The following is a 25,524-nucleotide window of genomic DNA, read 5'->3' as shown; positions in this document are numbered from 1 at the left end:
AGGTGATCCACTATTTGCAGCTGATCCACAAAGCAGGTGGCCCCCTGGAGGCGGGAGGGGAGGGAAGCGCACCTTTACACGCTGCTTCTTGTGCTGTACGCTGTCCAGGTCATCGTCCTCGTCACTGTCCTCGTCCTCACAATTCTGCAGGAAGGGGATCTGCTCCAGCACCGAACCACTCAGGCGTTCTTTGCCATCTTTGCCTGCCGCATTCCTGCCCATGACAGGGGGACAAAGGGGGCATTAGTCCTGCCAGGTGACAGAGCTCGGATAGGAAGGTGCCAAATCACCATGGCCAGAGCCTGGACCCAGCCCTCAAGGGGATTGAGCCCACTGTGACCTCAGAGAACCTGGACTCTGATCACATACAGGGCTCCAATCCCGGCCTCCACCTGACCCTCATTCACCTAGACCTGACCACCCTCACTTGGACCACGCACTGGGTCCAACTACTGAGCTCTGAGCTGCCACCCCACCACACATCTGCCTGCACATACGGAGTCAGGAGAGTTGGATGGAGTATGCACCACTGACTGAGCAGCCCCCTTTCCCACAGCCCGGGCAAACCACAGGCACAGGTCAGGCAAGTGGCAGACATACCCAGCAGGAAAGAGGAACCAGTCACTGTGCAAATGATTGTGTCCCTATGGCCAGCCTTGCCGCCAATAAGCCTGTACCCTCGGACTGACAGATGGCCTCCTGTTTCCACTCCTGGCCGACTACCTAACGACTCTGGATAATATGTTTTAACAAAGGAGATATCTGCCAAACCTGAGTCCAGGGTAGAAAAGTGGGTGGAATTCAGAGTTTAGATAAATGCAAACATCCTCCTTTCTTGCTGCTAGGTCGATGCCCTAGAGTTCTTGTCAACTGCCCAGGTATGTGGTTACTGCCTGGAGGACACATCTCTCCTCCAGGTTGCCAGATACAGCACTCCCTTCCCAGCCACCATGCGCACAGCCTCTGGCTACGAAGCAGGTCTGTACTCTGCTGTTGGACACCACTCAGGTTTCCTCCTCAATACTGGCTGCACGAGCTCAGCCTCCTTTGCTGTCGCTTCTAGCTTTCAAATCCCACCTGCATGCTGGTGACCTAGAGGTGAGTTTGGAGTCCAGCCCCACCCAGCTCGCTCCAGGCTGGCTCCTATCACGTGTCCTGGGGGCGACCCAGCACAACAAACTCCACCTGCCCTTTGCAGCCCCCTGATGTCCCTTCCACTCCTTGTCCTTCCCACTGCAGTTGATGATGCTCCCATCACTTGGACCAAGCCCCATAGCCACCCCCTCATTTCCTTCCTCTCCCCTATGTTCATTTCTTTAAAAAGAAAACCCACGGAGAGAGAGGCTGGCCACTTCTCACCCCTGCCGCTCACAGTCCCCACCTCTTGCCTGGATGGCACAGGAGGCTCCTCACTGCTCTCCTGCTCCCAACGCTGCCCTACAGCTTCTCCTCGAAGCCGACCAGCTCACTGGATTGTGTCATACCCCTGCTCGAAACCACGGGCTTCCCACAACCCAGAGAGTAGAATCCGAATTCCCTATCGTGGCCACTACGGCCCATTTGATCTGACTCCTGAGATTTCAGCCTCACCACAGACCACAAGCCCCATGTGCTCACTTGCTACAGCCGCACTGGCCTTGCTACAGGTTCCTGAACATGCCCAGCGGAACCCTGATCATCGCCATTCCCTCTGCCTAGAACATGCTCCTTCTGGTACTTGTGTAGCTCACCGTCCCATTTCCTGCAGTTTTCTGTCACCTGCAGTTTCTGCAGATGTCACCTCCATGAAGAGTGCCCCTCCCCCAACCGTGCCATTTTCCCCATCTCTTTTTTCCCCCCTTTCTCTGCATGCTGAACATCAGCACCTGTCAAGTTATTTATGTTGACCAGTAACCACAGAGGAGACAAGGAACCTGGAAAAAGGAAAAGCTCCATGGGGGGTGGAGGCCATTTCACACCCTGCCAGGCCCCAGTTTGCCACCCAGGGTCAGCCTCTAGTAGCTAAGCAGCATGAGGCCTGAGCCTCTGGAAGGCATCTGGGCTGGGCATGAGCTGTGGCACAGATCGGCTAGAACACGAGGCCACAGAGGGTACACACAGGGGGACCCAGAACAGGATCCAGGGATCTCATGAAGGGCCCGAGAGGGCTCTGGAGCAAACCAGCCCACAATACACTCCAGGAAGGAAGTAGCCACCAGGGCAACCCAGCAGCACTGCTGGCTTTTCTGACACTGGCCTTCACCAGGAGGAGGGGATGCAGAGGAACGAACCTGTCAGGGCTCACCAAGGGCTCACCTCTTGATCTGCTCTTCAATCTGTTTCACCAGCAGGGATTCACCGCCACTGAGGCCCCCGGGGCCTGGTGTGGCCCTGGGGCCCCCTTCACTGGGCTCCACAGCCCCGTTGAGCTCCAATGAGCGGCCCAGCAGGGAGCGCACGCGTTTGGACCGCATATCCAGGATGGTGTCCGTGTAGCCCACCTCTTCCAGATACCTACAGGGAGACAGACCAGTGCGGGTCAGGCCTCCCCAGCTTCTTTATATTCAATGGGGGCGGATGCAAACAGGGACAGGCTTTTTGGAGAAGCAGCTTAAGACTACATGCCAGTGTTTTAAATAAGCATAAACCTGACCTTACTGCTCCACTTTCGAGTCTATTTCTGGGGGAAGCCTTTATGTACCAGCACAGTGCAGTCACACAGATGCTAGAGGGGATGCTGTATGGACAGCCAGACCGCAGGGGCCATGCTACATGCCCACCATGGGGGACTGTAGCCGCAAATGACTGATGGGGCCACAGAGGCACAAAATAAAGGAGGGACAGAGGGCCAAGATGGCCATAATAAATGGCTTAACAAAAATCATAAGTTATGTGATCCACACAATTCATGTGTTGGTTAAAATAAAAAAAAAGCACTAACATGTGTACAAGTACAGGACACACGCAAACATATATTTGAAGTGTGCCCCCACGAGGCCTGGAAAGATACATACTCACTGCACTCGCAGAAACCTTCGACCTTCAACCTTCGGAATAGGGATTAGAGATCTAAAAGCAACCTTTGCAATTTACTCCACTCGCTTCTACAAATGAGCGTTTATTACTTCCACAATTTAAAATAATGGAAGCTAGCTGGCACTGGTCTGAAAGTTACAAATAGAGAAAAAAATCAATTGTGCATATCTGTGGGTATCTGGTCCTCTGGAGGCTCCTTCAGAAGCCTTTTATGTTTACCATGCCCTGGTCCCTTTGGGACCCCTGGGCCTGTGCCTCACATGTTGGAGCATACCTGCCTTCACCTGCTGTCTCGTCCCAAGTGCCTGCCCTTGGCCAAGGCCTCCTCCTCCTCACCAGAGGAGACACAGAGAAGCATGGTGGTGAAGACGCTGGGCTCTGGGTACAGACTGCCTGAGGTCACAAGACCCTCCATTTAACAGTTACCCTCATCTTATGACAACACATGGCCTCCCTGCACTTCTGTTGTTAGGGGAATACTAGTAGTTTGCCACATGGGAATGCAAAACACTCAGCACAGGGCCAGGCACATAACAGGCACCTCGCAAGTGCTGCCTATTACAACTGTTGTCATTGCTGCTGGCACACACTGCAAGCTAGCAGGGCGCTTCCAGACATTCAGCTTGAGGAAATTGGGGATACGGACAAGTAACTTCCTGATGTTTGTCATACTACAGAACCATCTTTGATGAAATGCACAAGAAATGATTGGCTATGGGAAGTGATGGTTATCCCTGTGGCTGGCAATTTTATGGTTCTTAAAATGATGCAACCTATCTAACTTATATGGAAGTCCATAACACTTAGCAAACATGATGCAGTATAAAACACCAAGAAGGGGAGTGCTTGCTTTTATGAAACACAGACTGGGCCCCACCAGAGACACCAAAATGCTTACAGGTGCGTGAGACTCCCTGGGTAGTGGTGGAATTATGAATGATTTTTATGTGTGTGTGTTTCCCTATGTTTCTCGAGTTTTCTAAAACACACAAATCTCTTTAATACTAAAAAATAATTTGACATAACTTGTTTTTGTTTTGTTTTGGTTTTTGGTGGGCAACAAAGTTTACTGAGCTCCTGAAGGGAGGGGGGGACCAAGAGGGTTGCCCTACCCTTTTTTTAAGTAAGAGACTTCTAGGCACCTGGGTGGTTTTTGTTTTTGTTTTCTAGATTTTATTTATTTATTCATGAGAGACACACAGAGAGAGGGAGAGGCGGGGCGGGGGCACGGGGAGACAAGGACACAGGCAGAGGGAGAAGCAGGCTCCATGCAGGGAGCCTGACGTGGGACTCGATCCTGAGTTTCCAGGATCAGGCCCTGGGCTGAAGGCGGCGCTAAACTGCTGAGCCACCAGGGCTGCCCCACCTGGGTGGTTTAGTAGGTCAAGCATCTGCTCTCAGCTCAAGTCATGATCCGAGGGTTCTAAGATCAAGTCCTGCATCAGGCTCTTTGTTCAATGAGGAGTCTGCTTCTCCCTCTGCCCCTCCCCACCACTCATGCCTGCTCTAGCTCTCTCCCTCCCTCTCTCTCAAATAAATCTTTAAAAAAAAAAAAAAGTGAGAGATATCTGGGGTCACTTCCCAGGAGTAGGGCCCCCCTACATCTGCCTTCTTAGCAAGTCTTCCCCCCCCTCTCCAGGCTGGGCTCCATCCACAGAAGACAGGCCAAGAGAAACCCTGACAGTTCAGCATCCCACCCCCAGGGGGGTCAGGAAGGACTGTGGAGTCTTCAGACTTATCTCCCGAGCCAAACGTGTCCTTCTCCCCAACACAGCCCAGCCCCCCTGTCCTGCAAACTCACTGTCGGAGAAGCTGCCGCCCCTCCTTCCACACCAGCGGGCTGTTCTCCAGGGTGACCGACTCCACAGGGCCATTGGAGACTGGAGAATGGAGATAAAGGAGGCAGGCCGTCTTAGGGCAGCACCATGTACCTATCACCTCCTCCACCCTCCTCACCCTCCAACCCTCTTCAGTCACTATCAGTCACTGTCACAGATCCTACCAAGTCCCTTCCTGAGGGCACCCCTCCACACCCTCTACCTAGACTCCTGAGATTCTTTAAACCACCTCCCAGACTACCTTCAGACTCCCATCTACTTATGTCAGTTTCCCACACAGGAAGCTGGCACCGTTCTGAGAAAGTCTGCAAAGCACACTCTATACTTCGAGTACAACTCTGCCACTCACCAGCTGTGTGAACTGGAGCAAGTTGGTTTACCTCTCTAAGCCTCAGCTTCCTCTTCTGAGAATACTAGTTAATACTAACAGCACTTAGCTCTTGGGATTGTGAAGATTAAATGAGATTGTGTTTATTTTGTTCATCAACTACTTATCAGGCATCGTATCTACTAAGCACCCAGCTAGGTATCCAGGCTACAATAGTAACAAAGACCCCTGCCTTTGTGGGACTCCTGTTGGTGGGAGGGGTCTGACGTAAAGAACATTACTGTTAACTGGCCCTGAAAGGCCTTGACGGGTCGCCCAGCCCCTCACTTCCACTGCACCACCCACCTGTTCCAGTCACACGCAGTAACTCCTCCGTCTCCTAACATACCACCCTCTTTCATGTCGCCATGCTTCTGTACACGTGTCCCTCTACCTGGAACACCTGCCCTACCAACCTGGTGGTGAACAGAGCCCTCTTCCGAGGAGCTTAGAACATTAAGGACAGTGTCCATCTATTTCACAGAGGGAGAGCAGGCAGGACTGGCCTACTTCACGCTATCTAGCTCCCTTCCCAGTCAGGGCCCCACAGAGTAGCCCCTGAAGAGGGGAACTGAGAGTGAAGCTCAAATCCTCCCCAGCACCCCCTCCAGCCAAGTCAGCTTACTGCGGAGCAAAGTAAAAAAGAGGTGGCCCAACTCTGCACAACTCCATCACACTGACTTCTGTTGTGGGGGATGGAGGGCCCAAGTTGGGCAGATATGAGGGTGGGTACCTTGTTCTGCCAATTCTGGTTTCTTCTCCCCTTGGTTCAGGTCTGTTCCAAACTTCAATTTATGATATTTGGCCCTAAAAGAGCAAATTATTAATAGGTGACAGACGCAGAGGAGTATACAGGGCCAGCACTCACCTCAGGGATCCCAGATCCCAGAGCCTCCCCGAGTCCCGATGAAGCAGTCACCTCCCCCCCTGCTGTGAAGAAGCAGTTCTGGTGGAAAAGGCACCACACATGGCATTATAAGGAATCCACTCTTTGGAGTCAGGCAGCCTGGGGTGCTATCCCAGCTCCAGGGCTCCCTGAAGACATCCTCACCCTCTGGAAGCCTCACCTGTACCCAGGAGGTGGCTCAACAGGGTCAATGAGGCAATGTGCATACAGTGAGAGCCACCATCATGATAAATATTGTCCTTAGCCTTTATCCTGAATTCCACCTACTGTGTGTTGTTCTGTCCCTCTCTGCTACGATCAGACAGTGATGGGCAATGGGGAAGAGAACATTGGATTGCAAACCTCCCAAGGCTGGAAGGCACTGCAGCCAGCCTCCAAACCCTGCCACTCAGGCCTGCCTTCTCAAAAGGACTCACCTCTCCTGTTTCAGTGCATATTCCAACATCTTGATCCGCCGTACCAGGTCTGTCTTGAGATTCTCTTGCCCTTTCCTTTCTCCCTGGAGGAAGGCCACCTGAGCCTGGGGGGACAGAAGGGAACAGGAGGACAGCCGGGCTCAGGTTCACTTAGGTGTGTCCCTCACTCACATAAGGACAATCAGCTCCAGCCCCTATTCCCACAATGACATGCAGCAGCCACTTCTTCAGGCGTGAAGACCCTGAGCCAGGGTTCAATGGAGCAGTGACAGGGCATGCTGGATCTGTTTCCAGAGTCCCCTGCCATGTGACCCACCATGAAAGAGCTGAGGAGGAGTCCTTAAGCCTTGAAATTAAAAGGGGTGACTTGGCCCCTGCCTTTTGGGGGAGAAGTCGGATAGGGGATGAAGGTGGAGAGGTAGGCGTGAAGAGCCTAGGCTCCTTCTCCCCCACCCTAAGGCAGGTGCTGTCCTCTAGGTTGCTGCTGGAGGTGGTGTCTCACTATTTCTACCAGAGCATCTGTCTCTGGGAGGCGTAGGAAGCTACTTCGGGAGCTTAGGGACAAGAGTGGGCGGCTCAGCTCAGCTCCCGCTCCAATGCAAAAGCTTTACCACCCAACCCCCACCATGGGGACCAAGTGTCCCACTGGAGTCTGCCCAGGGTGAGCAAGACATGCTACAGACATGACCCAGGGCCCCTGCCAACCACTTCACACCGTCTGCTGGCATGGGCTGCCCCAGTCTGCTCTGGTCTGTCAACAGGTCTTTTGGAGACACTGGGCCAACGGCCTTCGAGGCAGGATCCTGGCCCCTGACCATGTTCCAGAAGTCCTGTGCCAAAGCCCTAAGAGCAGGGCTCAACCCTGGCTTCTCCCCAAGTGCTCCACTGTTACAGGCTGGGACAGCCTGTGCTCCAGGCCGGGCTCGGCCACTTACTTGCTGCATGATCTTAGGCAGGTCATCAGCCTTCTCTGAGCCTCCATTTCCCCTTCTAGAAAATGGGGCTCACGAGAGTGCCTGCCCCTCATGTGTTAAGTTCTTCTCAGTCCGAGGCCTAGCACAGAAGAAGGGCTAATAAATGCCAGCTCCTACCTCTTATTATTTTTATTCTCCCTGTCTCTTCTTCCACAACGATGAAATGGGCCCAGTTCTTTAAGACCCAAGACCCATCAAGCAGAGATGTCTGTGGCTTACAGGCCTCCTGCCCCACAGGCAGCTGCATCTTCCTGGAGCCAATCCCCAAATATCACATGCTAGTTGGGGAACTTCAATGCTCCACTGGAAGCCCCGGGTCTGACCACAGACACCTTTTCCAGGCCGTGCCCATTCTCAAAGCCCAGCTCCAGGACTGTAAGTTCTCGGCAGTCTCTCAGATGCCCACCCACACTGCTCTCCCTCTCCCTGAGGCTCGAGGGGCCCGGGGGACCTACCTGCCCCGTGCATTTGGGATTACAGCACAGCTCTGTCCACACGCCTACTAACACCTTGGTCCTCTTCCAGGGACCAGGTGTCTCCCTTAGGTTAGCTGAGAACTGAGCATGTGCTAATTAATGCCTGGCACTGGCCAAGGACTAGGGAAACGGGCATGCTCATATACCACTGATGGGGTCATAAATCAACACATCCTTCCCGGAGGGCAATTTGGCCACATCTATGAAAATGTTAAATGCACATTCCCTTTGTCCTGACAGGTCCACTTCCGAGGATGTAGCCTACAGGTATAACTGCAATGTAGGCTGCCTTTCAAAAAAATAAAAAGGAATAAATGTGCATTGATATAAGACAAAAGTATCATGCACTCATTTGTTTACTGCGCTGATTTTTTACTGAGCCCCAACTGTGTATCAGGTACAGCTGCAGAAAGAGGAATATAGCACTAAATAAGACAAGGTACATGTTCCAGAGGAGAGGGTGGGATAAAGAATGAACAGATCACCATATGTCACCAGGTATGGCGTGGGTGGAAAAAAAAAACCCATCTGTCTGTTGAGGGAATGGGACCTTCGCCCCCTTCTGAACACTTTTTTCTCTATACACTTTAAATCAACACATATATCTATAAACACCTAAGACCAGACAGGTGGACTCACACGTGGTCATCATCTTGGAAGTCTGAATCTCTGTCCTTTGTGTATCTTCTCAGCCACCCAAATCTGCCCTGTCCAGTCACTTTAGAAGGCGAGGAGAGGGATGCCTGGGTGGCTCAGTGGTTGAGCGTCTGCCTTTGGCTCATGGCGTGATCCCGGAGTCCCAGGACTGAGTTCCACGTCGGGATCCTTGCATAGAGCCTGCTTCTCCCTCTGCCTATGTCTCTGCCTCTCTCCCTGTCTCTCATGAATAAATAAATAAAATCTTAAAAAAAAAAAAAAATAGGGGCAGCCCCGGTGGCTCAGCGTTTAGTGCCACCTTCATCCCAGAGTCTGATCCTGGAGACCCGGGATTGAGTCCCATGTCAGGCTCCCTATATGGAGCCTGCTTCTCCCTCTGCCCGTGTCTCTGCCTCTCTCTCTCTCTCCTTCTCTGTGTCTTTCATGAATAAATAAATAAAATCTTTTAAAAAAATAGAAGGTGGGGAGAGAGGTGGGGAAGAAAAAGCCAACCACCAAACCTAAGCCCCAAGTCACCTCCTCACTGTTCTCGCTATCCTCTGGGGCTTCCATAGTGAGCCTTCTACTTGCCAGCACAGGTACATCCTGCTGAACGCCTACGTTCATTCAGTATCCAGCACAAGTGACTGCCTGTGACAGCCAGGTCCTGCATGAGGCACTGGCAGCGTAATGGAGAAGATGAATGGTTCCTGCTCCCCACCCCCCCCAAGCTCTCAGTACATCAAGGGACAGGCAGGGACATCAACAACCAACACATGGTGTGATGAGGCACGGTGAGGGAACAAAGGATGTTATGGGAGGAGGGACAACCAGCCCACTCCTGGAGGTAAGAAGCACAGTTCAGCCAAGACCTGAAGGCTGTTAGAAGTTGGCCAGGGGAGTGGAGTGTGCTGCTGGCAGAGGACAGAGACAAGAGCTGTGTGGCAGGCTTAAGGAACGCTAAAAAGGCCAGAACAGTGGCATGAGAACGTGTAACAGGGTTAGTGAGGAAAGGCAGAGAGGCTTGTAGGCCCGAGAAAGGACCGCAGGTCAGGTTAGAGTTTGAGAATTGTCCTAAGAGCAAAGGGGAAGCCACAGAAGGGTTTTAAGCAAAGGAGAGACGTAATCGGTGCCTGCTACAAAGACAATTCCAGTTATATTGTGGAGAACTGATGGCTGGGGTGTCAGGGGGACACCGCATGCCCAAAAAGCTAAAGACCTGTCAGTCACAGGAGGCGGTCCCAGAAATCCTGAGAAGAAATGACAGTGGCCCAGACTAGGAAGGAGTAATGGGTTGGTGGATCTGAGGTAATAAGGAAGCAGGACTGATAACACTGGTGACTCCGTCTGCGTGGAGAAGAAAGGGAAGTCAAGAACATACCAGGCCCTCACACTTGTTCAGCCTGGCCCTTTTATCTCCTTGCTATCACCACGCAAGACCCGATCTCCCTTCTCCTAATAATTGTGGTGTAAGAACCTGGCTCAGCATACTCTGCTCTGTTGTCCCCTTTCCAGCTCCCCTGGCAAAGAAGGGAAAAGAGAGAACCAGAAACATGTGGTTGAAGTGAACCAACTTGGTGGAATCCCACTGGAAGGGGAAGTGTTGGCGGCCAGTTCCTCCTACCTCCAAAAATGCCAGCAGCCCCACTGCCTGATCTAGGAGTGCCATGGTGGGCTGGCAGGTAAGCCCAGAATCTGGAAGTTCTCTACCCACCATATCCACCCATCGCCACTCCCTCTGGCCAGACTGTTAGAACACACACACCCCCAGAACTGTGCACAGACACGGCTGCCGCCTCTCCTACGGCTGTTCCATCTCCCCGGCCAGGCAGCACCGCAAAGCCTTTCCAAGAAGCCTTAGCATCTCAGTCCTCCCAGGAGTGGATGCTTCTCTGCATCCTGCTGCTGACCTTTCTGTGCCAGCCCCTAGTCCTGTCTGTTTCCCTTCTGGACCCACCTAGCCCTATAACTCCTACACTCTTCCTGCCCCAGGGCCAGAGGCTCCTGGCAGGGATGACTCCCCACTGGATCCCTCAGAGCCCCTAGTGAGGCTGGCAGTGGGGGAGGGGCCAGTTCCACACCTTCTCTGCCCCCATCATGCTCACCACATCTCCCTATCGCTGCTCCTATATGAATGTCCAGTTGAGATTCCCCTGAGACATTCCTCCTGTCCTCAGGGAGCTTCCCTCCCCAGAAGCACCAGAGATCTATAAACTCTATAGGGTTTGTACGTGATCTTTTGTGCTTGTCCTGTGTTCATTTACCTTAAATTTGTAACATACATATCTATAAAATCGGAAATATTTATGACTTTAACTTATATTTCTGTTTTAAAAAATCTTATTCTTTCTTTTTTTTTTTTTAAGATTGATTTATTTATTCATGAGAGACACAGAGGCAGAGACACAAGCAGAGGGAGAAGCAGGCCCCCTGCAGGGAGCCCGACATGGGACTCGATCCTGGATCTCAGGATCACATCCTGAGCCAAAGGCAGATAGACGGTCAACCGCTGAGCCACCCAGGCATCCCTTATGCTTTCTTAAAGTGATCACTGTGCTTCGAGCAGAGCCACACAGCCAAATAACCCCATTTGCGGGTGAGCGTGCACAGTTCTCTGCAGCCTCTGGTGCAAACTAGCCTCCTCTGTTAGCCTGGAGGTCTCTGAAGGGCAGAAACCACACTGCGGGCTTCTCAGGATCCGGCACCTGACAAAAGTCCTGCTGTTAGACGGCATCTATACCACCTCCCTGCTCCGATCTCTGGGTACCTCTTGGCAGAACCTCACAAGAAGCTGCCTTTTCTACCATCCCCCCGACACACACACTCACTGGGAGCATTGACTGCACAGCTGGTCCTGTGCCAAGAAGAGCTATACTCAGCTATTTGGAGAAAAGGTATTCAGGGTTCCTCACAAAAGTCTGACACAGACCCGGCCTTCAAGGGTCTCACAAGAGAAGTCACACCTCTGTAAGTATTAAGTGTTCGGGCAAAGGTGTGTAAAAAGAGGTGCCGCTGATGGGAGTGTGTGGAACTGTGGGGCAACGTGGCAGAACCAATCACCATTTTATAACATAGCTTTCTACCATTCCACCCACCTATTCTGCTTTATACCCACATGGGAATATAAAGATATTCACTGCAGCCATTTCTGATGGGGGAAAAGCTGGAAAGAAGCTGAAAGCCGATCAGCAAGGGTCAACTAAAAGAGCTATGGTACAAACAGCAGGTGAAACATAGTGATCAAGAACAGTAAGAAAGCTCTCTGTGCTGATAGGAAAGGAATACCAAGACATGAGAAACAAGTATGTGACACGAGAAACAAGTATGTCAAAAAGTCACAAAATGATATGTATGTGACCTCATATTTTACACATAGAGCTGAACTACTTTTCTAGCAGTAACAGTTACAGAGAAGAGCAGGAAGGTGGGGGGGCTGGGGGGCTGATCTGTTAAGCATCTGCCTTCAGCTCAAATCATGATCCCAGGCTGGGATCTCCAGCCTCCCCCCTCCCCCCACCTATGCTCTCCGTCAAACAAATAAATAAAATCTTAGGGGAAAAAAAGGGCAGGAAAGGGACAAAGTGAGAGAGAGAGCTTTCTCTTTTCATACACACATATATATGTACATATGCACATACTTCTGAGACCTTTGCATTTCCACTAATGGGACAGAACAAAAGGAAAACAAAAGTATAAAACACGTGATGTGGCAGCCTAGACATGGGACAGCCTAACTGGGTGCTATCTACAAGTTCCTCTCACACTCCAAGAAGGGCCGCTGGATAAACATACAACTTTTCTTTAAAAAAAAAAAAAAAAAAAAAAAAAAGATTTTATTTATTTACTCACAGATGCAGAGAGAGAGAGAGGCAGAAGGAGAAGCAGGCTCCATGCAGGGAGCCCAAGGCAGGACTTGATCCTGGGTCTCCAGGATGACACCCTGGGCCAAAGGCAGGCGCCAAATCACTGAGCCACCTGGGCTGCCCCACAGCTTTTCTTTCATTAGTCTCAAACATGAGAAGGTGGTACGGTGGGTGCTGCAGTGTACACTGGCATAAAGTCCCAGAGACCAAGATTCAATCCCAGGTCTAGTTATGACTGTTGTCTAGGATGACTCTCAAGAGGCCACTGGGCTTCTGTGGAACATTTTCCTCATCTGTATTGGGCAGCAGAGAGGTATGGAGAATGGGCTAGCAGCCCTGCCACCCACGGGCTGTGATCGTAGAGCAATCACAGACTGTCTCTCTCTCTCAGAGCCTCCCTTTCTCTTCTGATTCTTTTCTCAAAAAGCAAGGGTGGGGGAATAGGATCACTCACCATCCTAGAAGGATTAAATGATACCATGTATCTAAAGTGCTTCATACAGTTCCTGGCACTGCATATGTGCTCAATAAACAGCTGCTGTCATTACTGCTGAGTGAGGACTATGATACCTGCCCGGTCTCCATAATGAGGTACTGAGATCTAGCTGGATGTATGCTGGGAAAGAGCTCTGGGAACAGAGTTGAACACAAAAGTAAGGGGTACTTACATAAGGATTCCTCTCCTACCTCAATGCTAAGCCTCAGCTATCACACAGCTAAGATCCCTGGTGGGGGAGGGAGGGGGAGAATTATGGAATGTCTCTTCATTCATCCTCTGGACAAAATTTTTAAGTTATTTATTTGGTGCCCCCATATCAACTAGACAGGAAGCTGTGAACCAGAAGGAGAAAACTGAGTTGCTAGAAGTTGATACCGGTTTCTGCTAATTATACCCCAGCCCAGGAACCCTCAGAGTCCTCAGGGCCCATTCTTGGATCCCTTTAAATCCTCACAACTCTGATGCCCCATCCTCCCGAAACTCTGCAAGCAGACCCATTCTGCAAGCAGACCCACACTTCTCAAGGTCGTGAAATCCAGCCCAACTCCTCAGCCTCTAATAAACTTCATCTCAGGGCACACTCCTCTCCCAAGCTACTCCACAAACCATGGGAACCTTCTGCAGACACATCCTCTCTCAGAGTCCTGAGATGCTTCTTCAACACTGCCTGCCTGCTCTGCAAAATGCTGCCCTGCCATCCTCCAGGTATCCCCCACTGTGAGTCCTGTTCTCCAGCCCGGGGCCCCTTATCTCCACGTTGGCCAGCACCGCACTCCAGTCCAGAGTTCTCCACCAGGCATCCTACACACAGCTCCATCTCAAGGCCTTCCCCCCCACCCCGCACTCCTCCACACCCCTCAGACTGGAGTTTCAGCTCTGCAGCCCTTCCATACAGGCTCCTGGAGCAAGTCCTGGCCCTATCTACGCTTCCTCGCCCGGTACCCCTCCCGCCTGCACTCCATAGCCACACATGCCAGGGCTCCCCAAAGTTTCCTCCTTCCTTAGAGGGGAGGACACACATCTTCCTGCCGGGACCCCTCGAGGCCCTTCTCTCATCCCAAGTGCTCATACAGCCATCTTCCAGTTCCCCCCAACCCCGGACAAGTGCTCCTAAACGCACCCCGTCCCAGGCTCCCTGACTTCCTCTCCCCACTCGACTCACTGTCGCCCTCGGCGGCTCCCAAGTCCCCCCGACGCCCCCTTTCTCTCACCCAAAGCCCATCAGGTTCCACCTCTAACCCCTCACCTGCTCGGGGACGGGGTGGGAGCCCCGCGGCACCTTTCGGGCTTTTGCTCGCTCCCAACAAGGCCCCCCGAGTCCTCCCACCACCCTCCGCTGAGTCCTGGGCTCCTCTCCAGGGAGCGTCTGCCGGTCCGCTCACTCCCACTCCCGCTCAGCCGGCTCGGGTCCCCTGCGCCCCTCCTCTCGGCCGGTCCCGGTCGGATCCTCCCGCCTGTGGGGCCCCGCTCCCGCCTCGAGCCGCCGGGCGCCCTCAGGACCCCCCTCGGACGGCCCCTCACTCAGTCTCCGGGCCGGTCGCGGTCCCCTCCCGCCCCCCCGGCCGTCCCGGCGGCCATTGCTCCAAGATGGCGGCGGCGGCGGCGGCGGGTGAGGCCGGGCCGGGCCGGGCGGGGGGTCGGGGGTCCCGGGGCGGCGCTCACCTGCAGCTCGGCGCGCTCGGCCTCCCAGCGGGCCTTCTCCGCTTCGAAGCGCGCCCACTCGTGCTGTATAAAGTGCAGGATGCCGGGCAGGCTCAGGGGCTCGGGGCCCGCCGTAGGTCCGGGGCTGCCTCCGCCGCCGCCTCCCTTACCAGCCGGGCCGGGCCCCGGGGCAGGGGCAGAGGCCGGGGCCGCCCCGGTCGGGCCGGGGCCCGCGCCAGAGCCGAGCGGGCGGCAGGAGGAGGCGGCGGCGGCGACCGCGGCGGCCGCTCGCTCCTCCATCATGGAGGCCCCGGGGCCGGCCCGCGCGCCCGCTGTGCCTCGCGCGCCTGCGCGGCCGTACCACCCCCCCCCCCCCGCCCGCGCGCGCGCTCGGCGGGGGCCGGTCGGGGGGGCGGTGATGGGAACGTGGCCGGGCACGCGCCTCGCCCACCCGGGTCGACCCCGAAGCGCGCGCGCGGGGGCGGGGGGAAGGGGCGGGGCGGAGGCGCGGGCCGCGAGGAGGGCTAACGAGACCCAGGCCCAGAGCGAGGGTCGCGCCGGGGGGAGAGCAGGACTTTGGGAAGAGCCGCTTTCCGCCCCCTCTCCTCCGGCTTCGTTCCAACCCCCTCCAGACCCAAATGTCACTCTCCTTGCCACTGTCCCCCTGAAAGAAAGGACGACCACCAGGGGTGGTTTCAGCAATGGCCCCATCCTCTCTGGTTCCTGGCTCAGGTCGGTAGTCATGGTAACCCTCCCCCTTTGTGGCAATGGAGCGCCAAACCTCTCCCGTCCCTGCACCAGGAGGAGGTTGCTAAGGTAACCTAAGTCCCTGGTGGTCCTTCCCCCCTACCGGCTCTTTGGTTACTATGGCAACCTCACCTAGCGCTCAGGTAGAGAGGACCCTAGCCCCAGGGACGCTGACTTGCTGAGAGAACACCTCTTTCCCAACCCCTCCCCCTAGCCACCCAGCTGGCATTACCATGGTAACCATCCCCCTCCTTCTCATCGTGAGAGCCAGGACCAAACCAACCAGGTGTTTTTATTTAGAGGAGTAGATGCTCTGCTGAGGAGTGGTTGCTATGGTTACAGGGCCTGGACCAGGAGGTGGAAATGGGGAAAAGCTAACCCCTAGTTACTATGGTAACATGGGCAGTCCTCCCCTTCCAGAGACCCTAAGAGCAAAGCTCACCAAGGTATGGGACCTTTTAGGATTGTGTCTCAGGATGGAGTATGTCTAGGGAAGGGGTTGTGGTTGTCATGGTAACAGCTTTGGTTACTTCTAGCCCCACCTTTCTGGACACATTCATAAGAAGGGGATGGTTATAGGTCGTTATGATAACTGACATCCTTCCCACCCATTCCCTAGACACTCCAGATGGTAGGTGAGCTTATGGAACAAGAGAAAAGATTCTCTGATCTTCTCATTGCCACTTTTGTAGGTAAGGTGAAATCATACTCTCCTGTGCAAAATTGGCTGATTTGGGGTTTTCTGGTTCTTGTTCCCTCAGCAATGCAGCTGAGCTGGGCTGGAACCACCCACCCGGAGCTCCCACAGCAGCCTCAGAGGTAAGAAGTTCCTCAGTGTCACCAGCACTCGTGTAGAAACTGCCCTCCCCACGTCTCTCATTTTCTCTGCCTGTCGTGTTCCCATGCCACAGATGGAGCAGCCAAGGCTCAGTCTAGAGCAGCACTCGGGCCAGGTGAACCTAGGCCTCAAGTGAATCTGGATCCTTTTATATTGTTTTGTGGAGAACAGAGACAAAGTCTCAGCTTAACTGTCCTCTCCTCCCCGGACCACCTTTTCTCTCTCACACCCCTCTCTGGTTTCCTGACCTATCTGTAAGGTGTGTGTTTGTGGTTTTTGTCTCCCTCTCTGTGGAGGGCCTGCCCAATGACTGCCTCGCTCTCTCCCTGTCCCCAGAACACAGGGTCTGGCCCAGAGGGTACTTAGGAAATATCTGTCTGTTGGTTGAGTTGATGAAAAGCACCTATCGGGTTAGGGCTGCAGAATACTCACTGAAGGTAGACAGTGAGCTGGGCTGTCTGAGTGGACCCAAGAAAGACAGCAGAGTTTATTGGTTGAAAACATGACTGGGGGCCAGCTTTGTGGGTCAAATCCTGAGTCCACCGTTTCCCAGCTATGTGACTTTGAATGAGTGACTTCACTTGTCTGTGCTGGTTTTTCCCCATCTTTAAATGTGATCAGGGGTAGCCCTGGTGGCTCAGGGGTTTAGTGCCGCCTTCAGCCCAGGGTGTGATCCTGGAGGCCCCGGGATTGAGTCCCATGTCAGGTTCCCTACATGGAGCCTGCTTCTCCCTCTGCCTGTGTCTCTGCCTCTCTCTCTGTATCTCTCATGAATAAATAAATAAAATCTTTAAAAAAATAAATAATAAAAAATAAATAAGTGATCAGAACTTGAAGATTAGAGATGCCTAATTAGGTGGCTCAGTGGTTGACCCTCTACCTTCGGCTCAGGTCGTGATCCCAGGGTCCTGGGATCAAGTCCTGCATCAGGCTCCCCACGGGGAGCCTACTTCTCCCTCTGCCTATGTCTCTGCCTCTCTCTCTGTGTCTCTCATGAATTAAAAAAATAAATAAATAACTTAATAACTTGAAGATTAAAGGGATCTGGCATGTTATGAGCAACTAGAATTGTTGCTATTACCATCCTATTGTGGTGCAGAAACACATAGAATATTTGGACCTTCAAAATCATCATTTCATCCACTTTTCCTCAATAAAGGCATTTTGAGCCCTTGTGGTTGAGGAAGCCAAGTTCAACATTGTCAGGGTACTAGATGATTCCTTTCTTTTTCTTATGTGGAAACTGCCCTCATCTGTTGGTCTGGCTATCATACCCTCTGGTCTCTGAGGACCCAGTTTCTGTCCTCTGTTCTGCTGGGCACCTCGTGGCCCAGAAGCAGCCAGACAGAACATGCTGAGAGCCAGAACGTGGGAGATAGAGACCTGGGTTTTCCCTGCATCCTTTGTCTCTGAGCCACAGGTTCCCCATCTGAACAACTGGATTCAGTCATTCGTGCCATACAAATTGATTGAGCATCTGCTATGTGCCAGGCACTGAGGTGTACTCTGAGTATATAGCAGGGAACAAAACAGTAAAATTTGCACAGTAAAGACTTGGAGAGAAAAATGCAGGGATGGGGCACAGGAAATATGTGAGTGATAGGGAGATGCATTTTGAAAAAGACTGGCCAGAGGTACCTGGGTGGCTCAGTGGTTGAGTGTCTGCCTTTGGCTCAGGTCATGATGCTGGGGACCTGGGATTGAGTCCTGCATCGGGCTCCCTGCAGGGAGCCTGTTTCTCCCTCTGCCTATGTCTCTGCCTCTCTCTATGTGTCTCTCATGAATAAATAAATAAAATCTTTAGAAAAAAAAATGTGGGCAAAGAAAGGGCTCACTGGACAGGTGATACTTGAATAGAGACCTGAAGGCCATGAGGGAGGAGACTTGCAGATACAGAAGGGGCGGGGGGGGGGGGGGGGGGGTTGGCATCCAGGCAGAGGGAACAGCCAGCGCTTTGGCCATAGTGTCCTGGGAGTATTTGAAGACTGCGGTTTGGTGGCCAGTGTGGCAGAAGCTAAGTCAGCAGGAGAGGGTGGGGGATCATGCAGGGCCTTATGGGCCCTGGTGAAGACTTTGGCTTTTCCTTTGTGTTATGAGCTACAGAAGGGTTTCAGCAGATGCAGGACAGGATCTAATTTGAATTTTAACAGGATCTCTCTGGGCGCTGAGTGGGGAACAGTCTAGGGGGAGGGGGGATGAGGGCAGAGCAGGAAAATGGTGTCTTTAGAATCTTTTTTTTTTAAGGATTTTTATCTATTTATTTGAGAGAGAGCACAAGCAGGAGAGGGGCAGAGAAAGAAGCAGCCCCCCCCCCCCCCCTGCCGCTGAGCAGGGAGCCTGACACAGGACTCCATCCCAGGACCCTCGGATCATGACCTGAGCTGAAGGCAGATGTCAAACCAACTGAGCCATCCAGGCACCTGGTTTATTTAGAATCTTTAGAAGATTCTAGAATCATCAGTGGTCTCCTATGTTTCTGTATACATAAGCTCTAAGATTCTAAAATTTTTAAGGCCCTGAAGATTCTATGGTTCCAAAGATCCCTCCCCCCACAGTAATAGGAGGTCAGGGTTGCTGTCTGTCTCTGCGTGCTATGTGTCCACGGTTGAGTCCCCAGAGCCAAGAACAGTGCCTGGCATGTCATAAACATTCCACAGAGAGGGAAGAAGTGAAGGAAGGAAGAATCAATCTAAGGTCCAGAAGGTGATTCCAAAGATTAAGAAGTTGCTTTTAAAGTGCAACTCAGATTCTTGAGTGTCAGCCAAGCTGGGTCAGAGAAGGGCAAGCAGGCCTGGGATGGGTGAAGAGAGGTAGGAGGGCATTCCTGGTAAAGGGCAGCGGAAAGAGGAGGCAGGAAGATCCGGGGCCCAGAGTTGTAGTACAGTTTGACTTCAGGAACCTGAGGCCCTGTAGACTCTGAGAACCCTGATCTTGGGGATCAGTTTTTCACCAGGTGCACTTTGAGTGCCCACCCATGTGCTAGGAACATAGAGGTGATCCAGGAACCCTGGCTTTACCCTCCCAGGTCTCACCGCCTAGTGAAGCCAACCGACCCATCCCCAGATGATGCCCAGTCAGAATGGGCAGGGCTGGGACTGGGAGCCCAGGGGCTTCAAGATCCCACAGAGGACTTCTGACCCAGCCTTGGGTTCTGGAAGGGCTTCCTGGGGGAGGAGGCACCAGAACTGAGTGGTAAAGCATAAGTAGTTCTCCAGGAGAAAAAAGACATGGGGAGAAGCGGTGTTTGGGCAAAGATTCTTCTAAGCAGAAGGAACAGAATATACAAAGGCCTAGAAATAACATCTGAGGAAGAGTCCAAGGTGGTTTAGGCAGAGTTTGACAGGTCGCAGGAGATGGAGCTGGACTGGGGGGCCAACAGGAGACAGGTCACCCAAGGCCTTGTGGGAGGTTGTAAGAAATTTAACTTTTGCCTCAGGGTACTGGGTAGCCATGTCAGGTTCCAAGCAGGGAGGGAGAGGTCAGGTTTGTGCTTTATGAAGACCCTCTGGCTACCATGAGGAGCAGACTTGATCAGGAAACCAGGGGAGGCAGAGTGGGGATCTGGGTGGACCAGGATGGAAGGTGGTGCTGTGGTCAGAAGTATTTAGGAGGTACGAAGATTAGCTGGGTCTCTATTGTCCCCCTTTCTGGGAGGAGTAGAAACCTATGGAAATCCTTCATGGGGAAAATTTTTTTTAAGTATCTGCTCAGAGCTGGGGAGTGTTAGTCATACCTCCCATGCTAGAGGCCAGCCAGAGCTTCAAGTTGTGATGGGGACAGGGAGACAGCGCCATCTAGGGGTTGCTCAGGAGTGCTGCTGATGAAGGAAGGGTGAGTATGCCCTGTGGCCCGAAGCCCCTTCGCAAAAGAGGCTGCCAACACCTCTTAAAAAATTTTTTATTATAAAAAAAAAAATTGTTTATTATTTGATAGGACTTAGCATTCAAAGTACATTTTTATTTCAAGTTTTTATTTAAATTCTAGTTAGTTAACACATGGTAAAATTGGTTTCCAGTGTAGAATTTAGTGATTCCTCATTTACATATAACACCCAGTACTCATCACAGTAATAAAAAAAAAAACAAAACAATTTAGGGGTGTCTGGGTGGCTCAGTCAGTTAAGCATCCGACTCTTGATTTCAGCTCAGGTGGTGATCTCAGGGTCATGGGCTCGAGCCCCAAAGGGGCTCCAAGGTAGGGAGGTAGGGCTCTATGCTCCTCAGGGAGACTACTTGAGATTCTCTCTCCCTCTGCCCCTCCCCTTGCTTTCACTTGCTCACTCTCTCAAATAAATAAATCTTTAAAAAATAAATAAATAAATAAATAAATAAATCTTTAAAAAAAAAAATAAATAAAGAGGGCAGCCCGGGTGGCTCAGCGGTTTAAGCGACACCTTCGGCCCAGGGCCTGATCCTGGAGACCCAGGATCGAGTCCCGCATCGGGCTCCCTGTGTGGAGCCTGCTTCTCCCTCTGCCTGTGTCTCTGCCTCTCTCTCTCTCTCATGAATAAAAAAATAAATCTTTAAAAGGAAAAAAAAAGAAAAAAATTTTTTTAGTTGTGATAAAATACACAAACCAAAACTTATCTTAATTTTTAAGTATATAGTTCAATAGTGTTATGTGTATTCAACATTATCGTGCAAAAAACAGTCTTTCATCTTACAAAACTGGAAATCTATATCCATTAAACAACTCCTATTTTCCCCTCCCCACAGCCCCTGGCAACCACCATTCCATTTTCTGTTTCTGTAAGTTTGACCCATTCCATGTTTTGTTTTGTTTTGTTTTGTTTTAATTAGTGGCCAATATTTAAAATTGCGATAATTGTGATTTAAGAAAACATTTCTAGCCTGTCCTGAAAAATCAAAACTATCTGGCTGACCATCAGGAAAGAGATGGCCAGATGGCACAGGATTTGAGGAAATGAGAAGGGGACAGTGGGGGGGAGGGGCTTGGTGGCTATGCTGAGGCTGCAGCCTGACCCTGGAGCAAGGGCCAAGGTGTGAGAGGGACAGGAGAGAGAGATGGGGGTAGGGAGGCTTCCTGGAGGAGGAGGGAGAGCAGAAGGCGCAAACTGAGACCTGGGAATGGAGTGGGGCGTTTATAACTGAACCCAAACATGAATGAGAAGTTGACAAAGAAAAGGATAAAGATTAGGAGCAATTGAACAAGAAAGAAGATTTGACAAAACCTTGCCAAGCACCAGGCTCTGTGCTCGGTGAAACTAGGGACCCAGGGGTGATTGAGAAAAGCTCAGGACCTGCCCAGTGGGAGGATACAGACTTGTCCCCGTGAAGAAATGGCTATGGGTGGGACAACCCAAGGAGCTGAAGGGGGCCCAGAGGAAGTGGATGGATGGGAGGTCAGAGAGGGCTTCCTGGAGGAGGGGAAATCAGAGCTGAAACCAAATAGAGAAAGGGCTGGGAGAGAAGGGCCAGGGCCGTGCTGAGGATGGGAAGGGGGGCGGGGGGGGGGGGTGTGTGTGTGGTTAGGAGGCTTCTGACAACCAGCTCCAGCCCCTCCTTTCGTTCTCCCCTCCTCCCCAGGATGCCCTGGAAGCCCAGCTAGGGCCGGTCTTTGGCCTCATGCGTCTTACCCGCTGCCAGGCTGCCCTGGCAGCCGCCATCACACTCAACCTCCTGGTCCTCTTCTATGTCTCGTGGCTGCAGCACCAGCCCAGGAACTCCCGGGCCCGGGGTCCCCGCCGTGGAACTGCTGGCGGCCCCCGTGTCACCGTCCTGGTGCGGGAGTTCGAGGCCTTTGACAACGCGGTGCCTGAGCTGGTGGACTCCTTCCTGCAGCAGGACGCAGCCCAGCCGGTGGTGGTGGCCGCGGACACGCTCCCCTACCCGCCCCTGGCGCTGCCCCGCGTTCCCAACGTCCGCCTGGCGCTGCTCCAGCCCGCCCTGGACCGGCCCGTCGCGGCCTCGCGCCCCGAGACCTACGTGGCCACTGAGTTCGTGGCTCTGGTGCCCGACGGGGCGAGAGCCGACACACCGGGCCAGCTGGAGCGCATGGTGGAGGTGCTCCGGGCGGGAGGGGCACGCCTGGTGGCCGCCCCCGTCGCCTCGGCCAACCCTGCCCGGTGCCTGGCCCTGAACGTCAGCCTGCGGGAGTGGACGGCCCGCTACGGCCCGGCCCCCTCCGCGCTCCGCTGCGATGCCCTGGACGGAGACGCCGTGGTGCTCCTGCGCGCCCGCGACCTCTTCAACCTGTCGGCGCCCCTAGCCCGGCCCATGGGCACCGGCCTCTTCCTGCAGACGGCCCTGCGCGGCTGGGCGGTGCAGCTGCTGGACCTGCCCTTCGGCGCGGCGCGCCAGCCCCCCCTGGCCACGGCCCACGCGCGCTGGAAGGCAGAGCGCGAGGGGCGCGCGCGGCGGGCGGCACTGCTGCGCGCGCTGGGCATCCGCCTGGTGAGCGGGGAAGGCGGGCGCCTCGAGTGGTTCGGGTGCAACAAGGAGACCCCGCGCTGCTTCGGGACGGTGGTGGGCGACACGCCGGCCTACCTCTACGAGGAGCGCTGGACGCCCCCGTGCTGCCTGCGCGCGCTGCGCGAGACCGCCCGCTACGTGGTGGGCGTGCTGGAGGCGGCGGGCGTGCGCTACTGGCTGGAGGGCGGCTCGCTGCTCGGGGCCGCCCGCCACGGGGACATCATCCCATGGGACTACGACGTGGACCTGGGGATCTACCTGGAGGACGTGGGCAACTGCGAGCAGCTGCGGGGCGCCGAGGCCGGCTCGGTGGTGGACGAGCGCGGCTTCGTGTGGGAGAAGGCCGTGGAGGGCGACTTCTTCCGCGTGCAGTACAGCGAGAGCAACCATCTGCACGTGGACCTGTGGCCTTTCTACCCCCGCAACGGGGTCATGACCAAGGACACGTGGCTGGACCACCGGCAGGATGTCGAGTTCCCCGAGCACTTCTTGCAGCCTCTCGTGCCCTTGTCCTTTGCTGGCTTCGTGGCGCAGGCGCCTAACAACTACCGTCGCTTCCTGGAGCTCAAGTTCGGCCCCGGGGTCATCGAGAACCCCGAGTACCCCAACCCGTCGCTCCTGAGTTTGGCAGGAAGTGGCTGAGGCTCCAGGGCCCCGCTCCTGGGGTCTGGAAAACACTCATGCTCGGGGAGCGGTCCTTTGCTTTGGTGCCGCTGGCATTCGATGGGCGGGCCGGGGATGCCAAGCTGCCCTGCGAGGCCCAGCAAGGTCCTGGACGTCGAAGACGTGCCATGCCCAAGATTCCCAAGAACTTGGGTTTGATTTAGAGCACGGACAGTTTTGTAAAGAGGAGAAGGTGTACGTGCTGCGGCCGGACTGCCGGATTAAAACCCCAGTTCTACCACTTACAGGTTACTCGGGCCTGAGGGAGAGCCCCAATTTCAAGGTGCGTGGGACCCCCCCCAGGAACCGCTGCTCGCCCTTGCAGTGTCAGATCACAAAGAGCCCACAGGACATTTGGTTGCTCGGGTTGCTTCCGCCACTAGAGGGCGCCTTCGTCCCGCTTTGGCGGGACCTCAGCGCCCATAGCTTTTCCTAACTCTTGAGCCTTTGGTTTCTCTAATCCCCTGTACCTGGCGGGACAGGATGACTATATCCCTTCTTCCAGAGTGCGACCTCCTTGCCTCCTGGGAGAGCCCTGTGAGGTGCATGCTGCTCTAAACTCCATCTTACAGAGGAGGAGAAAGAAGCTCAGCCCTGAGCTGCAGCTCTGGCTAGGAACCGGGTCCTGGATGCCCGACCCACTACTCCCTATAACTGTGTTACCTCATTGTTTTAGCTCTCTGCACCCAGTAGCCCACTTGCCAGGCGGGATAAATGGTAATCATAACGCACGTTACTCAGCACCATATGGTGTGCCAGGCACTTTCTCAGTGTTCCACACAGATTAACTGGTTGATCATATTTCCATTTTACAGATGAGCAAACTGAGACCAGAATGGTAGTCATTTGCCCAAGGCCAGACAGCTTAGGAAGTGACAGAGCAGGGACCTGAACCCAAGCAGTCTGGAGCCCACACTAAGTTGGATACTATACAGGTGTCTCAGAATGGTCTGTGAGACTGGGCCCCAGGAGGCCATACTACCTAGCAGATGAAGCCATGATGGCCTGTCTTTTGTGATCATGCACCTAAGGCTAAATGCTCTTTGGGCAAGTATCCTGAATATGTGTATTTACTTATAAATTATATACAGGTACTGCTATCATTCTATAGATTAGTAATGAGGCCTAAATTATTCCATTTTAAAATTTAAAATAAATATGGACATTTTTTACTTGGCTCATCTCAGTGACTTGTCCCACACACCCCCTGGTTGTGGACACCCTAGCTTTTGGAACCACAGGCTCTGAGGTGGGAGAGGCCTGGGGTCAAAACCCAGTGCTACCACTTTCTCTCAGTGAAAACTGAGAGGCAGTGACTCTGCCTCTCTGAACCTCAGCTTTGCACTGGGAAATGGGGATAATGAGCGTTTACCCCATAGGGATGCCGTGAGTCACTTGAGTGGTAAAAGGGTCAGGAATCAAGCCTGGGTTTGACTCCTGAAATGGCCACTTATTTTGTGTGATCTTAGGCAAGTCACTGCCTCTTCAAACCTATAGCTTGGGCTGGGGGGGTGGGTGATATTGCAGAAATGTGAAGCCCTTGGAGGAGGAGGCTTTCCAGACCAGCAGGAGAAGATGAATGCAAATTTGGCCCAAGCTCCTGAGGCTCACTTCCAAAGGCCAACTTCTTAGGACACAACCTCTGTTTTTAGCCACTGAACCCCGCAAATGGCTCCCAGGGACTGTTGGGTTTCCATGGAGCATTCTGGAAACATATGGAGATGATTTGGGTTATCACTGTGACCGGGAGATGCTTTTGGCTCTTGGGAGGCATAGCCCAGGGATGGAGATGTCCTAATAAGCAAGGCATCTCCACACACTAAAGCATTGTCCCTTGTCACATACAGTTTTAAAATGTCCCATTGGACATTCATGAAGGATGTTGATATTCAAAATATTTTGCAACTGGCACGGTGATAGAAATTAATATATACGTCAATATATGCATCAAAACGTTTAAATATGTCTTTTTTTATTCTCTAAAGAATGGAAACGATCTCTCTCTATATATATATTTCTTTAAATTGTTTGCCAAGAACATAAGCTGATGCTCAAATCATTCTGAAATCATGCGATCATTTTGTTTTATTTAGAAATTGTTGGTGTGGTTTCTTCATTGATATGCTATATATATATATATATATATATATATATACACACACATATATTCATTTAATTACTTTATTTATTATATAAAATATATATAAAAATAA

The 25,524-nt window shown here is 53.0% G+C and overlaps 2 protein-coding genes across 7 annotated transcripts in view; one reads left to right on the top strand and one right to left on the bottom strand.

Annotated features, from left to right (window-relative positions):
* The window catches only part of STRN4 (striatin 4), a 26,896-nt gene extending 11,961 nt beyond the window's left edge, over window positions 1-14,935 (bottom strand). For 2 of the 3 annotated variants that reach the window (XM_038528491.1, XM_038528492.1), the window contains exons 1-6: window positions 14,654-14,935; window positions 6,544-6,647; window positions 5,954-6,027; window positions 4,817-4,895; window positions 2,296-2,493; window positions 73-214 (exon numbers count right to left, since the gene is read on the bottom strand). In XM_038528491.1, coding sequence (XP_038384419.1) covers window positions 73-214; window positions 2,296-2,493; window positions 4,817-4,895; window positions 5,954-6,027; window positions 6,544-6,647; window positions 14,654-14,935 — 879 coding nt within the window. Of the gene's footprint in view, window positions 1-72; window positions 215-2,295; window positions 2,494-4,816; window positions 4,896-5,953; window positions 6,028-6,543; window positions 6,648-7,478; window positions 7,597-14,653 lie in introns of those variants that run through there. The other variant, XM_038528493.1, reaches the window with a different exon arrangement.
* Window positions 14,563-25,524, top strand: FKRP (fukutin related protein). 4 transcript variants are annotated; one of them, XM_038528496.1, is made up of 4 exons: window positions 14,566-14,600; window positions 16,141-16,198; window positions 20,933-20,965; window positions 21,764-25,524. In XM_038528496.1, exon 4 carries the CDS (start codon window positions 21,803-21,805, stop codon window positions 23,288-23,290), a length of 1,488 nt encoding a protein of 495 aa, XP_038384424.1. In that variant the 5' UTR covers window positions 14,566-14,600; window positions 16,141-16,198; window positions 20,933-20,965; window positions 21,764-21,802; the 3' UTR covers window positions 23,291-25,524. The 4 variants fall into 4 exon arrangements, with proteins under 4 accessions (XP_038384422.1, XP_038384424.1, XP_038384425.1 ...); XM_038528497.1 differs by lacking the exon at window positions 14,566-14,600 and adding an exon at window positions 15,109-15,364; XM_038528494.1 differs by lacking the exon at window positions 20,933-20,965 and having other exon boundaries at window positions 14,563-14,600.

The sequence above is a fragment of the Canis lupus genome, chromosome 1 (assembly GCF_011100685.1).
Source record: "Canis lupus familiaris isolate Mischka breed German Shepherd chromosome 1, alternate assembly UU_Cfam_GSD_1.0, whole genome shotgun sequence".
In the NCBI taxonomy this organism is placed as follows: Eukaryota; Metazoa; Chordata; class Mammalia; order Carnivora; family Canidae; genus Canis; species Canis lupus.
The sequence above is the reverse complement of the archived record's forward strand: the minus strand, read 5'-3'. Positions and strand labels throughout refer to the sequence as shown.